The sequence below is a fragment of the Lepidochelys kempii genome, chromosome 12 (genome assembly GCF_965140265.1).
Source record: "Lepidochelys kempii isolate rLepKem1 chromosome 12, rLepKem1.hap2, whole genome shotgun sequence".
NCBI classification, from domain to species: Eukaryota; Metazoa; Chordata; order Testudines; family Cheloniidae; genus Lepidochelys; species Lepidochelys kempii.
The window spans coordinates 13,294,019-13,312,091 of NC_133267.1; the positions used below are offsets into that span (position 1 = coordinate 13,294,019).

Below are 18,073 nucleotides of genomic sequence, written 5' to 3' on the forward strand. Positions count from 1 at the left end.
TTGGTCTAGCACAAGCACTGGTGAAACTGCACAGAGATGTTTTCATCAGCAGATCAGTAGAGCTAGCTACCTTGGTGCTATATGAAAGGTGGGGATAGAGCTGAAAATTTCCATTGAAGACAAATCATTATTAAGTAATAACCCAATACTTTGACATCTTACCGTACAGTAGTCAAAATGGACACTAAGCAACATCTCCTGTTTTTTGGTTTTGTTCATTTTGTTTTGCTATTTTATTTCTTCTCCTGCTTTGCTGTGGGATTGGAAGGCAGCACTGGCATTACAGAGAGCATACAAATACTGAAAATTTAAAGCCTGATTCTACAACACAGTTACAATGGGTTCTGCATGCAATGTATCTGCAGAATTAGGTTCTTAAGAGCTTTAGGCTATTTGCTAGTACTTACCATAAACTCCATCTTTTTCCAAAATTCTTCCAATTTAGCCATTGGTTCAAACCACCAATCAGTGCACTTCCTATAGCGTTTGCCCTGAAACCAAAACTGCCTAAGCCACTCAAATTCGACCTGCAAAGAGATGAATGACATGTAAAGACATAAATAGTCTGTGCTCATTACTTGGAAAAACATATGAATCTATTCACATCTGTGCTGATGCTTATAAGATGGGGTCATTGACAGTTTCTCCAACAACAAGTAGTTTCCAAAGGCAACTTTACACACAGAAATTTAAGCTATTTTTAAATTTCTTTTTCATGTCATTTTATGGTCTGTGCCAAAGCCCACCATAGTCAATGCAAAACCTCCCACTGATTTCAACTGCCTTTAGATTAGCCCCACAGTGCTTATAAAAGGTGCCTGATTGACAGCTCTGGAATCCCAAATCCTCTCTCCACCTATAGAACAGTACTGTAAAGATGATAATAGTGCAAGTTTCCTCACACCACACTCACAAACATGCCTCAATTCCTGGGCTCACTAGACTACCACTGTGGGAGAGAAAATAGTTCAGTCCCCATAAATATTGGCCAATCTGATAAAGTTTTCAAGAAGTGCATGAATTAGTGTCAGTTGTAGAGGTGGTTTTTATGATGGAGACACCAGTACTGATACTGCAAGATAATTTCAAATAGGTCACCAAACTACTACCAGATGATAAATTTTGGCCAAAGAAGATCTGAATGGGAGACCTAGAGATGAAATGATCTATTTCCCAATACCAATTCCTCTGACCCATCAGATCTACCATTCACTGCTTGGGGGCTCCAAAACAATTCTTTATGCTCCCTCTATCAATTCTTCATTCATATAAAACAAACATTTCTTACTCTAGCTATGCAGAGTGATGCACACTGCAAAAGCAAAAAAGGGTGCTCTCTGCTTAATTCCAGGCCACCTGAAGTCACAAATTCTGGGAGTTTTTGAGAGTTTTTGAGAGTGATGCAGCAGCAGACATTATGCTAGTGACTCCAACTAAAACAGCACTGCGCTTAAGTGTGCAGACAGCCTTCCCAGGCTCAGATAAGAGAATATTTTCCTAGATTACAAGGTATGCTTGGCAACAATCTTTTCATTTTTTAGGATTATTTTATATTCTTCAGCATATAAACTACTTTTGAAGTCATACAGCACACCTCCATTTACAATAATAGAAGATATTTTCATGACTCCTTTGCTGCAGCATAGAACTAGCCTTGTAGAGTACTGTGGGAGATGGGATGTCACCCACAGAGTTTACGCTGAGGCACCTCATGAAGCCAATGATCTGACACACATCAAGAAGCTAAAATGATAAGAAAGCTATGTTTAAAAAATAGTTATTATGTGCTGCACACCCCTTTAAGCCCAGGAGCACTAGGCAGGTAACACACAATAGATAACCTGTGTGGGTTGTTTTTAATACCATACTTGCACATCATCCAGTACTGTAGTTATAAAACATCATTAAGACTGTATAAGACACTGATTATTGTTCAAGCATAGTCATTCCATTCATCTTAATACCCACCCCCCAGTCTCTGTTGTTCTTTTTGTTGATTTTTTTTATTAGTGATTTACAGTTCTGGTCTTTTAGATTTTTGTATTTATCTTTGTTATCGTAGTTATGTTTCACACAGAGGCTCAAAGCTGCTTTAATCTTCACCTTTACCACAAAGAATTCTTTTGTTTACCCCTTCTGAACTCTGATGAGGCAAACAAAGACAACCTGTGAAGGTGAAACAATAATGAAAATGGCTTAAAGCCCTCACCTGAGAACACCTTTTAACCAACAGAACAGCTACAAAAGACTGGAAAAAGAAAAGGAGTACTTGTGGCACTCATAACAGTATGCATCCGATGAAGTGAGCTATAGCTCACGAAAGCTTATGCTCAAATAAATTAGTTAGTCTCTAAGGTGCCACAAGTACTCCTTTTCTTTTTGCGAATACAGACTAACACTGTTACTCTAAAAGACTGAAAGTTGTTTTAGTCGACACTAACTAAACGTTTGTTTGATAAGTGTAACTGATTTCAATAAAAGCAGTTTAAACAAAAAAGCTGCACATACAATATTAAAACAACCCCATTGGTAAAACATATCAAAAGGATTAGAAGACATTAGTTGAGGTAAATCTTAAATGTTTTGAAAGGAAGCTATGACTGTCTTCAGCTTTTCTTAGTATTCAGGTTTAACAACGTATGTCCTTCCTAATAAAGTTCAAGTAAAGTTTATTGCTTTTAAAGCATTATCCAGGTCTGAAGTGTCAAGATACATTTTGCCAGGCTTCTCCGGGACTGATTTTCAGGTGTGTTGAGCACTAGCATCTTCCACTGACTTTAGCTGGAGTTCTGGGTGCTCAGCACTGCTGAAAATAAGGCCCAATGGTAATTTTTTTCCTGACCTTCTCCACTAAAAAGGTAATACCCTATGTGGTTGCCAGACTTTAATGTTTCAGGAAATAAACCATACTAGGTCATTAATCAATAAAGAACTCTGCTTTAAAAATAAAAAAAAAATCAATGTGACAACATGACCCATTGTGACAGGAATGTGAATTCAGTCAATCTGATTTTTGACTAATTACATCGATTTGTCCCCTTGATCTATGTAAATTAAATCTAATTTAAATCTTTGGCACCGTGGTCACATTTTAAATACATCCTGGGCTTAACTGACAGACAGTAATGGAAACTGTGGCAGCACCATTTACTAGCACAGCCTGGGTGTTGCAACTACAGCCACACTGCTTAGTGACTTGTGACCTAGAAGAGCTGTATTATTCTCTAGGTTTTAGAGGTAAAGTTTAGTGGTAAGCTAGTTAATTTTGTGCAGGATTAGTTGGTCCCTCTAGAGGGGAGCATGCCAACCATGCCAAATTATGACATATGTGCTTATTTAATGATATGGACTACTGTTCACCAAAGATTTCAAACTGAGGTCCAAATTCATTTTACCTCATGTCTCAACTTAGCTTCAACACTGAGTTAAATAAAGATGAAAGGTCAATTAATGTTTTATCCACTAGGTTAGTCTTCAAGCTGATCTTCCTGAACTAGTGCAGGCAGGCAGTTATTTGGTGTCTAGAACAAGAACTGAAAGTCAAGTGACTCCTGACTCTGCAAAGGAACCTCTCTGTGGCCATGATGTCACCATCTGTTTACTCATCTGTAAAAGAGGGATACTGCTACTTATTTTTGTAACAAGCTTTTTGGGATCCTCTGAAAGGCAAGTACACTTTTTTTTTTTAAATTAATGCATGGTAGCTATCTTCATATCAGTTTAGACATACCCTGAGATGAGCATGTGTTAAATACTTTCCCCAAAGTTCTTAGAAGTTATATTCAGAGTTATACCCTCCCCTTCTTTCCTTCATTAAAACAAAGCAACTCTTTAACCACACCTTTTCTTAGATCAGTTGTGGTTAATGAGGCATTCACACCTACTTCCCACAATTTCTATGAATAGCAGGATGCGAGGAAGAAAAAAAAAATCAAACATTGGAAGGTTTTAAAAAAGGTAAGGGGGACAAACTCCATATAAAAACAAAAGGTCTGTAATATAAATCATTAGATTCAATATTTAAGGCCCTAGAATAAAATGAAATAACGAAAGCTTATGCTCAAATAAATTGGTTAGTCTCTAAGGTGCCACAAGTAATCCTTTTCTTTTTGAGAGATAAATGCAGCAATTCCAACAGATGGAAATCATAGTACAACCACCAAAACAGCTAGACACACAAAGTAGCTGAGGTCAGTGAATATTCACATACCAGGTTTGAATATCAGGTTAACAGCTGTGGCTCATCTTTAGCTACAGTTTCTCTGATGCAATTTTATACTGGAGACTTCCTTATACCAAAACTAAACTGAATGGCAAGAACCCTGAACATGAACACTTAAAACAAACTGTTGACCTGACTTTTATCTCACTCGGTTTTCACTGCTGATTTACACCAGTGTAAGTAAGACTGGAATCAGGCTTGTTAGGTCTAATATCAACTCATCCTCAGTTTGTCCTTTAAACAATGATTAAAGGGTGATTTTTAGTTTTATAGTCAATACTGGGCAGTAAAAGGCCAACAGCACCATTTGACATTTTGAAAGCTTATGCTCCTCAGTCAATTATTTAAAGGTATTGGTTATTAATGCCACCTATGTAGGTGATCTATATTTCCTCTCTTTTGTACCAGCCAGCCATCAACTGTGCTGTCATTTCACGCTGATGTGGTAAAACACACATTAACCTTACATTAACCTATATTTCTGTGTGTATATAAAGTCTGCTGCAGTTTCCACGGTAAACATCTGATGAAGTGAGCTGTAGCTCACGAAAGCTCATGCTCAAATAAATTGGTTAGTCTCTAAGGTGCCACAAGTACTCCTTTTCTTTTTGCGAATACAGACTAACACGGCTGTTCCTCTGAAACCTGTCATTAACCTTACTGTTTGTTGTGTACATCACCACTCTTCTAAGCAGTGACCTAAGAGTTTAACAACACAATTTAGCTAGACTAGGTTTTTCTACATCACACTATCTTCAGAGTAAACTCAATCTACTTTTGCCATAAGGAAGGATTTGATGTACGTAAGAAAGTGACTGTTGCCAGACTAGAGGTACAGCAGACCATACGTTCAAACCTTCAAGTCACTTCTAGCCTTTCAGCAAACCATTCATGATGCCTCTGATGCCTATTTTGGAGATGCCATCAAGGCAAAGCAACAGTTTCAGAAAAAGTCACAGCATCTAGCAATCACTATCTGGGATAACGTTTCTGAAGAACTGCATTTGTGGCAATACTTAAAAGTAAAACATGGCAGCCAGCTATTGTGAGTTGGAAGAAGTTCAAGTACCTCGTTTTCAAGGCCATCTCTGCAGTGTATACAAAAGTTACAACTTTTCTGCCGAGGCGTAGATTTAAAAGAGGAAGGAAGTTGCACATCAGAACAGAGACACAGTGGCAGAGTTGTTTGGGATCCTCATGCACGGTCACCCATATGGTGTTTTGCTTTAGCCAGCACTATAAGTTTCTCAACATTTTTTTTTACACTGAGGAGAGGAAAATTGCAGGGGAGAGGGTGTTAAGAGTTGTAGCCAAATCCTGATCCCACCGAAGTCAACGGCAGATCTAGCATATTCTTCACTAGACCCAGGATTTGGCTCTTTGTGTGGAAATTATTGGGCACTTTTTCTATAAATAATTTACAGAGTTTGAACTTACTAGTTGTATTAGACCATGAAACTACACAGAACTTTATCATATAACTTGTATTAAAAAGGCATGTGGCTTCCCTGCCCCCCAAAAGAAAAGAATGAAAGACCTGTATTAGCCTCACAGACATTTATGGTTCCAGTTAATAGTGATACACAGCAAAGGAACATATATCTACCACAATGTAAACCACAGAAAACTTGCCTACTTGTGTGGTAAAAAAAGAACAATATCTGACATAGCACTTTGACATATGGAATTAATCCCTCAAACGAAGAGATGACCTTGAAAAATCAAAAGAGAGTGGATGAGTGATTCTCTTTTCATATGGAATATAGATCCAATGTCTCTATTCAGTCAGAGTGTACAATATATATAGCCTGACCAGTGATTTCTGGGATAGTATATCCCATATGTATAACAGGAAACACCAATGTATGTCACATGGCAAAATTATTCAGGTCACTGCAAACACTTGGGGTCTACTCCTCCTATGGTGTAAATCACATAGCTCTTTTGAAGTCAATGGGGCTATGCTGATTTACACCAGCTGTGAATGTGGCCCTAGTTGTACAAACTGATATATGCCTACAGTCTTATGAACTAAGCCTGATTAATATTTCGTAAAGTATTGCAAATACTAGGCTGGTTTAATTTATACCGGCAGCCATTTCAACCAAAATCAGGGGAGCAGATCTTTCCCCACCCTATTCTCCTCAGCTGCATCAAGGGTAAACACAGTACAGCCAAAACACTGACCCTCAAAGTTTTATGAAAGTTGTAAAAGTTTGCCTTGTTCCTGAATAAATATATTGTACCAAATGAATTAAAAAAATATTTAGAGCTATAAATGCATCCCTATACTCTATGTGAAAATTATACTCTATACATGTCCCAGTAGGTCAAATACTGCTCAAACTTATAATAGCGGGAATCCAAAATAACTCTTTGGAATTTATGAATATAACTGTGCTGAGGAAAGCACCACTGAAATCAGAGAACAAATTGGTCAAAAAAAATTAGTACTATAGTATACTAATTAGTCAGTGTTACTCATTTTCCATGTAGTGCTCACTATTTATGCTTTGTTAACCAATAAAGGTCAACCCAAGTTGTATCTAGAGATATAGCTATCAGGATAACAAAAAACAAGTCAAATCTGTTGTTTTTAAATACCCTAGAAAGTGTTGTTGACTCTACTTTTTCTGTGGCCCTCTCTTTTTTTTAAAATATAAGTTAAAATTTAAAGAAAATTCAATTAAGCCTCTCTGGAAACACCACTTCCACCATCATAAAATGCATCCGATGAAGTGAGCTGTAGCTCAAGAAAGCTTAGGCTCAAATAAATTGGTTAGTCTCTAAGGTGCCACAAGTACTCCTTTTCTTTTTGCGAATACAGACTAATACGGCAGTTACTCTGAAACCATAAAAAGAATGTAAGCAAATTTACCAAACCCTCTGCAAGATCTTAATGATTATGTCACGCTGCAACTCTTTCCTCCAACACTGAGAATTAGCAAAGCAGCATTATCCAGTATACCACGTAATTTTATATCTCAGATAGGGTTACCAGTTTCCCAAATCTTTCTGAACACTACACTAATACTTTCTGTCTAACTTGATGGACACCTTGGTCTGTTAAATATATTTGCTTGCTAAGGACCATTTCTATACTGAAAACAGAGGTGCATTCAGTGGGATTCCTTGAGGGCATATTGGATCACTCAGTACAGGATCAGGGCCTTGATCTTATTTTCAGGAACTTGATTTCTACAGTATTTTCCTAATTACAGGCATTAAAGCAGACTCTGTGTCGTCTTCCTGTCATACATCTGTTTTGAACATGATTAATGCTAAAACAGTAGCCAGAGGAACAACTCAAGAGGTTTGTAAGGGTTTCACTTGCCCCTTTCCTTTAATTTCTCTGTCCTCTTACTTTTTGCCAGAGTAGAACAGCAGGGGAGAAATTAATCAAATTTGTCATAATGTAACCAATGTTCTTGCTATAGCTGCTCCTTCAATTAGAAAAATGGAGTCCTCCCCTTTGTGACTTTGCATTAATCCCATCCAACTCACACAAATGCAAGAGTCAATGCCATCCAAATTTGAGATACCTACATAAGGCCAGGTCTTGTGAATTTTTGAACACCCTTGTTAAGCCCATTGACTGCACCACTCTCAAAGAATCAGACTTAATTTACTGTGAAAACCTTCCCCTCACCTCGTTATGGATTCCTTCCACTTCCTTTACAACTTGGACTTCCAGTGATTTCAAAGACAAAGCCGCTGAATCAGAATCAACCTGTAAATTCTGAAGTGCAACCTCACACTGTCCAAAAATATATTCCAGTGTTCCTGTTGAGCACTGTAAGAGCACAATAAAAAAATTAATCAGTTTACAGATCCTTTGGAAGTAATACTGTTTAAGGCAAATAGAAAATAAGATTCAGTGCCAGCCACTGAAATAATCAAAATGTTATAAAATGAGAGAAAAAGGAGCTGCATTTCTGTGTTTTAATTTTATTATGTTTTAAAGCAAAATAAGAAAGCTTATAACATTTAATACATGCCAGATTGTTTGTATTGATATTTAAAATTATTTGCATTGATACAAAAAAGTTTACATTTAAAAAACTAACTCATTAAAGATATAATAGACTATTAAAAAATACCCTACAGATTTGAGAGGGGAAACCCGGAAACACTGTGAAACACATTTGAAATCTTAGAGTTTCAAAAGCATGGCTGAAAATTCTATTTTCTTTCTTTTTTCCTCCCTGCAGTTAGTATTCTAGAGCATTTAACAGTTGGTCATATTTTGCCCTGCATCGGACTCACAATGACATGAAAGGGGAGTTTCTCATGCAGCATAAAAGTAGAATATACTCCTAAGTGTAAAGCATATAATACAGTTGCAAAGATTGATTGTTCTACCTTTACTTTGTTTTTGTGAATATAACTTCCTTCAGTGCTGAAAGAAACATAAATATCTTTCTGACACAAAATAAAAATATAGGTCTACCATATAATTATTTTCAGTTAAATATTTATAACATTAGCTAACTTCCCAGGAAAAACCTTGAGTAAGGACTCCCAGTATCATAATTCTTTGTATTAGAATTTCCATACTATACAATGTGAGGTCGCAAAGGTTTATAAAAACAAAACATAAGCTTTTAAAGTGGAAGCTTTTCAAACTGTGGACACAAGTGTGTATTTTAATATCAGAATAACAGAGTGTTGGGAGCCCAAGGTTAGAAAGTTCATCTTTTCTGCTGAAGAAAAATAAAGAACCATATGCTTCATGCATACAGTACAATGCACATTATGTTAGGCTTATTCCAAAGCTCAGCTGTAGTCACCAGAATCTGTGTTTGTTTTGAAAAATATGTTCCTATATGACAGAAGTTAGACAGACGTGTCCTTAACCACCAATCCTTAATCTAATTTGGAAAAATACTATGATATAATTTTAATGTTACGATGCTTTCTTTTCTGATCTATTTTTTTTTCTTGTTGCCCTCATTGTTTTCTCTACACAACAGCCAAAGGGAAAAGCTAATAATAGTGAATAATAATTTTAAATAAAAGCTAATAATAGTAAATAATAATAATTTTGAAAACAAAATTAAATGCATTACCGTTGAAACACCACACGCACACACACACACACACAGATACTTCAACAGTAATGCATTTTAGCTTGATAAGACCAATAGTAAAATGTGATTAGTTACTTTTGAAAGAATTATTTTAAAGTGTAATCTGGGATGATTTTTTTAAAAAAACTATTATTTGCTTTTTTCCTTTTGGATGCTGTATAGAGAAAAATAATTATGAAAACAAGCAAAAAATAATCACAGTATGAGCAACAAATTTTATTTTCTTTATAGTTCATGCAATTATGATCAGTAGTCAAGAGTATTGAAAGAAGAAACAAATCCAATAAACAGCACACATCAGCCATCTTGGAAGCACAGGGCTGAATCCTTAGAGCAATGCTCAGACTACCTGAGAGATGCAAGAGCTTTGTGCACTTTTCTGCTTCCACCTGCAGTTCTAGAGGAAGCCGGGGAATCCAGCCTCATGGCTGTTCCACATTGCCCTGACTTGTAGTGGCAGCCTAGGGCTGTTGGGATTTCTGGTGTGCAGTATGTTTAGACCTCATATCCCTTCCCATCAACAGTATGCCTCTTATAGTGGAGTATGGCAAAAAAACTCTATGAAAACATTTTTTATAAAAATGTAATTACATGTTTTTGCATTTCTTTAATAAGCTGTGGTAATGCAGTGTAATACAGAAACTCTATGTGAGGTTAGGCATAAGTGGCTCATAGACCAAGAAATTGCCCTTCTCCCATAAAAATCAATAGGAGTTCTTCCATCAGTAAGTGAAAAGCATAGAACATACACCTCCCACAAAAAGTTGGAGTCATCAGTAAAACCACTAATCATAGTTTAAAACAAGACCACGTGATCCTAAATTCATTTTGTCAGCCACTATTAACAGTGCGAATGACCAAAAAACAAATCCCCTTTCTTACTCACCTCTGCCACTCTGTGGGTAGAGCTGAAACGAGGCTCAAAACCAGCCAGAACACAATGCTGATGTGTCATATTGAGATCATCTGAGGACAGATTATAATCACTTTTAGTATATGGAGAAAAATATACTAAATACAAAATTTATTCCTACCAAATATGAACAACAGTCACTATAAGGCAAGTGTTTTGAACACAATACAAGGACTTTCCTCTTTTATATCATTTAGCTCTTATAAAGTTTTTCATAAAGTTTTATAAGTTCAAGTTTTTCATTTGTTTTTCAAGTGCTTAGCAGAAGGTAAATATCATTATCTTGTTTTTAACAAATGGAGAAACAGAGGCAGAGAGATTAAGTGAAAATCTGCATTCTGCCCTATCCACTGGACCACACTCTCTCCCCAAATGAACTGACATAAATAAACAAAATTGAATTATTTTAAAGTGGTTTCTTTAAACTCAGCTCCCTTTTCCTTATTTTCATTGCACTTAATGCACTGACTTCTTGTTTACTTACATCAATAATCATGAAGAAGTTTAGCAAGATTTTGGAATACAATTTGAAGTGTAACTATACTTTGGCAAGTTTACACTGTAAAAATGGCAGTGTGAGGTTCTGTATTTGTAGTCTCTCAGTGCCTGAAAATGTCTCAGTTATCGCTCATATTTGCTCAGTTTACAAGTAAAAGGAGAATTCCTTCCCTCCTCTCATAAAAGACAGTTCTGTAACATGAATCCAGGGACTGATAAACAAGTTGTGTTCTTTGTGGATGATGCATTGTCATCAGTAATAACTAGAGTGGTCTGGACCTGGAATTCCCATTCTGTGGGAAATTCCAAAATTTCTCCCCCTCCCCTGCTTTGAAAAAACCTGTTCAGAAATGTAACCAAAAAGAAAAGAAACTTCAATATTGATCATGGAACAGCAATTCAAAACTTTTGTTTAAAAAAGGTCAAAACACATTTGTATTTTGATCTTTTCTAAGCTTATCCAAGGCTTTCTGAGCTGCCTGGAGCCCCAGCAATCCAACAAGTAGGAAGCAGGCAGCTCAGGAACCCAGGAATCCCCAGCTTCAAGGCTGTCCACCTTGAATCCTGCTGTGGAGCTGGGAATCCCAGAAGCCCAGGCTGGTGAAGAGGCAGAAAGTTGGAAACCTGGAAGCCCAGGCTCCCAAACAGCCCACCTGGTGGGCTGAGCTGGTAGGCAAGCAGGCAGGTATCCCCTGGTAGGCAAAGTTCAATCAGAATTCCATTGAAGTCATCATGATCTCACAGAATGATCCCCAGAATGTTTCGATTTTCACAAATCAGAATTTTCCAGTAGAAAAACATTCAGCTGGAAAATTTCCGAGGAGCCCTAATAATAACATTTTTGCTATTGGACTCAGAAGCAGGAATAATTTAGAACTCTTTTAAAAATGTTCTAAATCAAGTTGGCTTTGATGTTCAAGTGTCAGAAATTAGAGTCTATGGGCCTTACAAAAATGGAATTTCAGTAGGAACCACAATGGACAAATGGAGCATGCCTAATCCACTGAGGTGCACTCATTCCAAGCAAGAGAGAAGGCACAAGGAAGATAGTGCAAGAAAGAGAAGAAGAAAAGTGGTGAATCTGGCATCATATATGGAGCGAGGCAAGCAAGATTGATCCAGTGAGAAAAAAGGTCAAAGACAGAGCCTGGGAGGTAAGAAAGAAAATTTTCAATTTGATTAGCAAGAGGAAGGCAGCAGAGGGACTGGAAGAGGGTCTGAGTGGCTGCTGGAGGGGAGCGAAATGTGTTAAAGGAGGTCAGGGATACGCGGGATACAGCAGATAATATTAATAATGGAAATAATAATATTAGACAATACGCAGGAGATAATTGTGGTATCTGTGGATGGACATAGGAAGAGTGATGAAGGAACAGATGTTTGATATGTTATAGGGAAGGCTGGATGTATGGGGAGGAGGAGAGATAGGAGTCATAAATTGTCCTCAGGTAATGAGCCTGGGTAATGGGGTGGGATGATACTGTTTTCAACAGTGATGGAGAAGGAATACAGAAGAGGCAGGTAAGGAAGAAAAATGAAAAGTTCTAGTTTGCCATACTAGGCTTGAGCTGGCAGCAAGACATCCAGGACGATGCAGTCACAACTAGACTGCCAGTCAGATCAGTGTGGAGAGAAAGATTTGTGAGTCATTAGTATAGATATTGTAATGAAACTGTGAGGGGAAGTCACCCAGCAAAAAAATGTAAGGGAGAAAAGTGGGAGTAGGGATAGAGTCCGACCAGATGCTGACAGAGAGGCAGGAGGGCTCCACATGCTGTGCTCTGAGTAAGAAGGTGCCATTTTTACTTCAGCTGTTACAAGTGACTACTGAATTTGATCACAGTAAGGGGGTCTGATTTCAGAAATGCTCAGTCTCACATACACCCTCCCTTTTAAGCCCTTTAAAGATGTCACAGTTTGCATACTGAACAAAACTGAGGAACCCAAAATCCCAAGTCACTTAAAAAAATTTAAGTCATAGTTCCTTTTTTTGAACATAACCACACTTTGTTAAACTGAATACCCTAATGTAGTTTACTGTCTGTGAAATATGCTATTCTCTCTATTAATGAAAACAAATATATCTGAAATCTTTACTATATTTTGTAATAAGTCTGAAATTCTCAAATTGGCATGCACATTATGAATAATAATTCACTCGGATAAGATTTATTGGATTTATTCCACTTGCAAGAATGAGTTCTCTTCTTTCAATGGATTTTATAGGCAGCTATAAGAATTCATAAAAAACAATGCAGCATCTAGCATTATAGATATTAGGAGAAAAATGCAGGTGGATGGTTTTATCCTTTACCATTTCTGTTGCTATCTGAAACATGAAAACAGATCCCAAGGAGGGATATTCGTCCAGTGCATTGAACAAACTAGAAGGAAAAATGCTCACATATCCCCATCAGGTTTAGGAAAACTGACATCACTTCCTAGTATTTGAACATTTCTCCACTGCAGAATAATGCCAAACCATCTAGGTATCACCAATAAATATATTTAAGAAATAATCCATTATGACTACTGCAGAACCATATTATAATTAATCACTTGTACATTAAACCTGTGGCCACCTAGGAATTCACAGCTCTCTTTCTACTGTAAACCATGGCCATTCAGGTCCACAAAGAGAAAGCAATACTATAAATTGGGGGAGAAGGATAGCTCAGTGGTTTGAGCATTGGCCTGCTAAACCCAGGGTTGTGAGTTCAATCCTTGAAGGGGCCATTTTGGGATCAGAAGCAATAATTGGGGATTGGTCCTGCTTTGAGCAGGGGGTTGGACTAGATGACCTCCTGAGGTCCCTTCCAACCCTGAGATTCTACAAAATCTGTTTCTTTTGCTACCATTTGAGTGAAGAGAGACAACCAATTTGGTACAAATGTCAATTTCTAATCCTGAGAGGTTTAGGGCTGGAATAGGAGGAGTTTTACAGATCAGGATTGAGCTGCACTGGCAAGGTTATGTGTGGAAGCTTGCACAGTATCTGCTTGTGTGATGCCTGCACAAAACTTCATTTCAATACTTTTTAAAACAAAGAGAAATCATTGCTGTACAGACATATGAGAATTAAAGCGTATCAAGCCAAATCTTGAAAACAAAAACACAGCAAATCTGGATTTTGTAACACTAAGTATCACAGTCATCTCTATGAAGAATGATCACAAAAAGCAGATTGCTTAAGTACTCTTGTTCCATTCAGTACCAATTAATTTGGTGCAGGCTGTGTAGCAAACACAGCATTATAAGTATTACATTTTGATTTGCACCTTCATTCAAACCCTTGGCAACCCTTTCATTGTGGAGCTGTCTCTTCTTGAAATTGCTTCCAACTGTCTCTAATCCTTTATGACTTTTAGAAAGAACCCTGTAATTTTAATTTAAGAGTTTATAATTCATCTAAAACTGTAATTGTATAAAAATGGTTGAAGCTTCATGGATCATATGTCTCAAAGGATATTGAAAAATATGTTCTAGGCCTGAAAAGATTACTCCAAAGATTTTTTCCCCTACAATCTGAAAGAAAAAAAATTGCTTGTTAAATGAGACATTGCCCATTTTGTGGCAGTCACTTTTAACTAACAACGTTGCATACAAATTATTTCATCAGTATTAGAGGTAGACTAAAACTGGCACCTTTTACTTGGCCAACCCTGCCATGCCCACCTTGGCTTCCTTGCATACTGATGGTTCAGATAAAATACAATACATACGGATACAACACCAGTTTTTAGTTTTTGCAAAATTAAATTCTATCTCATTAGATTTGCAAACCCAAACCACAGCATCCTGCTCAACTTTAAAAACATTGTACATCATATGGCTGGGGGGTGGGGGGAAGAGAATAGGTTATCAGTCCCACAGAAAAATCTGCTTGCATAGACTTTTACTACTGCAGGAGTCCCAATGAATTTGTGTTGGATTAAGGGTAAGCATGGAACACAGTTCCAGTGGGACTCCCACAGGAGTAAGGTCCCTTTGCAATTTCAGAGCATTAGTCAATAAAGTATATAAACAGTATAATAACTATGCAAAGTGAATTTTTTTAAAGGGTCACTTTCGATTTTCATCTTAATCACTATCAACTGAATCCTCACAATGAGTTAAAAACAGGCACTACGCACACAAACTTTTTACACATATATGGAAGACAATGGACATGAGAAACAATTTTCAGAAACAAGGATGCTCTTTAAGTTGGTAGCATTCTTTCGTCAATTGCCTTTTTCGTCACATAGTAGCACATAGAACCAATGGCACAGGTACTACTGCATGATATGGCCGGTGTATCCTTTCTAAAGTGCCGATGTGTGCAGAAGCGGGGACCTTTCTTCAATGGACTTACTGCCAGTTTCTGTCATTGTAACCTTAACTCTAAAACTTGATCAGGCATTTCTCAAGTTTGTAGTATTCTAGAATCTCTAAACTGTACCGAAATTAAGATGACAATTCATGAAAGACCTGAAGCACCCACTTAAGTTCAATATATGCTTAAGTACTATCCTGAGTTTCCTTGTATTGGGGCCTAAAAAACTGCTTGTGTATGATAAAAACTGAAATGTCTAAATCAACTGCCCAAGATTGCAAAAGGCCTTACACTTAAGAGAACAAACCAAGCAATCTAGTGTTGCTCAGTGTTGGGAGAGATAACTTCCGATTTTGTATGGAGTACTATGAAAAAAGAACGGAAGATCATTTCGATACACATAATGCAACTCGGGGGAAGGGAAGAGGTGTTAGATCAAGGTTGATTTCCTATTTCCTCAGCTTTCTGCCTGCCCATTTCCAACAAATCGTCTGCCACTTTGGAACAAAGTCCCATTATAGGACTTCTGTCTCTGGTAATTCAATGCATGATTTATTAGAAGAAATTAATCACATGCATAACTGGGTACAGGTGGTCAAATCCACCTTGGAAAACAAATGTTATCAACTTGCAGTCTTTATAATCTTGGGTGGTGTTGGATGGATGTTTTACTTCACAGATGAAGTTTGGAAACAGCAGAAGAGCAAGTTTAAGCAGGTCTTAAAGTATGTATGTGCTACTAATTACAGAACCTTCTGCCTCTATCCCCACTGGCCTTCCTCCTTCTGACTTTGCCCCCAACATGTCTCGCCAAGTCAACTACCCTAGCCTGTCCGTTTCCCACACTACAGCCTAACCTGTGTCCTCTTCTGCTCCTATTCCCCCACATCCTTACCCTATCTTCCTCTGCTCCTCTGCCCAGCCACACCCCACCCCAGCCCCTATCCACTCCTCAGTCCTCCTCATTTTGAATCAATCTACTTCCTCCTTCTCCTCCACACTGCTTAGTAGGCACCAGCAGAGGGAACAGTCAGAACACAGAAGAGAAACTTCAAGAAAACTCCTGGTCAGGCCCTGAAACCCTGGGATGGAGCATGTTCAATGCAGACAAAAAGTTCAGAGAATTTAGCAGCCAAACCCTAACACTCCTCTGGCTAAAGAAGTTGAAATGACAATTTTCAGATGTTTATCACTCAGCCAAATTTGAGCAGATTTTCAAGGGGACAGCAAAAGGCACTTCTCTGACCACAGTGCAAGAACCCGGCCAAATTTCAAGTCCCTGCTCCCAAGCACTGAGAAGCTAGAGCTTATCGAGAAAACAGTTACAATTTTTTTTTAAACACTGGCAAAGAAACGAATTCCTCCAGCCTCAGTCTCTAAAGTGACTGAACTGTTTTTGCTTAAACAAAAAGAAATTTCAAAAAGAAATTTAGCCTGAGGCAGTTGCTTAACATGGAAAATTTCAACCAAATATTTAAAGTTTTGTCAACGTTACACACAATGAAAACCAGGTCATATAATGGAAAGTGTTAGGCAACCTTACTGAAAAGTGTCTCTGCCAGCTCTGCCAATTATAATGGCTTTGTAAGTTTCCAGGCCGAAAAATTATATACTCAAGACTCAAAGGTGAACATGAATTACTATTAAACAATTCTTTCTTTAAAAATAGGTGACACAGCAATCTTCCCCTCTCAAATGAAAGTTATATATCTTAGAAAATTACATCTTTTGAGGGACTTAGAGTCAGTTGAAAGGTTCCTAGAAAAGATAGGTAAAAAGATGGCACAAGATTACACCAAAATGGACTCAAAACAGAAAAAAATTTTTTTTCTATTTCTGAAGTTCTTGGCTATTACATGAGAATGAGTTTGAAACAGAGTTCTTGAGGTTAATCATTCATTGTTATTACTATATTTTATATGGTGATCTTTGCTTCCATGGGACATGTCTGGCTTAACTATATTTTCCACTTTTTTGGGCTGCCTAAAGATAAATGGTATGTTTATAGGTTTCAGAGTGGTAGCCATTTTAGTCTATATCAGGAAAAAAACCAAGGAGTACTTGTGGCACCTTAGAGACTAACAAATGTATTTGGGCATAAGCTTTCCAGGGCTAAAACCCACTTCATCGGATGCATGCAGTGGAAAATACAGTAGGAAGATATATATATATATACACAGAGAACATGAAAAAATGGGTGTTGCCATACCAACTGTAACGAGACCAATTAATTAAGCTGGGCTATTATCAACAGGAAAAAAAACCAACCCCACCTTTTGTAGTGATAATCAGGATGGCCCATTTCAAACAGTTGACAAGAAGGTGTGAGTAACAGTAGAGGGGAAAAAGTTAGCATGGGGAAATAGTTTTTACTTTGTATAATGACCCCCCCACCCCAGTCTTTATTCAAGCCTAATTTATTGGTGGCCAGTTTGCAAATTAAGTCCAATTCTGCAGTTTCTCGTTGGAGTCTGTTTTTGAAGTTTTTTGTTGGAGAATTGCAACTTTTAGGTCTGAAATTGAGTGACCAGGGAGGTTGAAGTGTTCTCCGACAGGTTTTTGAATGTTATAATTCTTGATGTCTGATTTGTGTCCATTTATTCTTTTGAGTAGAGATTGTCTGGTTTGGCCAATGTACATGACAGAGGGGCATTGTTGGCATATGATGGCATATATCACATTGGTAGATGTGCAGGTGAACGAGCCTCTTATGGTATGGCTGATGTGATTAGGTCCTGTGATGGTGTCCCTTGAATAAATATGGCTCTCTAACACTACATTCTACAGGCCATTACCCTCTGATCCCACTGAGGGTTACCAAAAGAAACTACACCATTTGCTCAAGAAACTCCCTGAAAAAGCACAGGAAGAAATCTGCACAGTCACTCCCCTAGAACCACGACCAGGGGTATTCTATCTGCTACCCAAGATCCATAAACCTGGAAATCCTGGACGCCCCATCATCTCAGGCATTAGCACCCTGACAGCAGGATTGTCTGACTATGTAGACTCTCTCCTCAGGCCCTACGCTACCA

General features: G+C 37.7%; 1 protein-coding gene across 9 annotated transcripts in view; it reads right to left on the minus strand.

The window, feature by feature from the left end:
- The window catches only part of FTO (FTO alpha-ketoglutarate dependent dioxygenase), a 326,144-nt gene that overhangs the window by 212,381 nt on the left and 95,690 nt on the right, over positions 1–18,073 (minus strand). For 7 of the 9 annotated variants that reach the window (XM_073307611.1, XM_073307609.1, XM_073307608.1 and 4 more), the window contains 3 exons: positions 10,199–10,278; positions 7,872–8,015; positions 408–527 (listed from right to left, as the gene is read on the minus strand). In XM_073307611.1, coding sequence (XP_073163712.1) covers positions 408–527; positions 7,872–8,015; positions 10,199–10,278 — 344 coding nt within the window. The remainder of the gene's footprint in view (positions 1–407; positions 528–7,871; positions 8,016–10,198; positions 10,279–18,073) is intronic. The other 2 variants (XM_073307614.1, XM_073307615.1) reach the window with 2 other exon arrangements.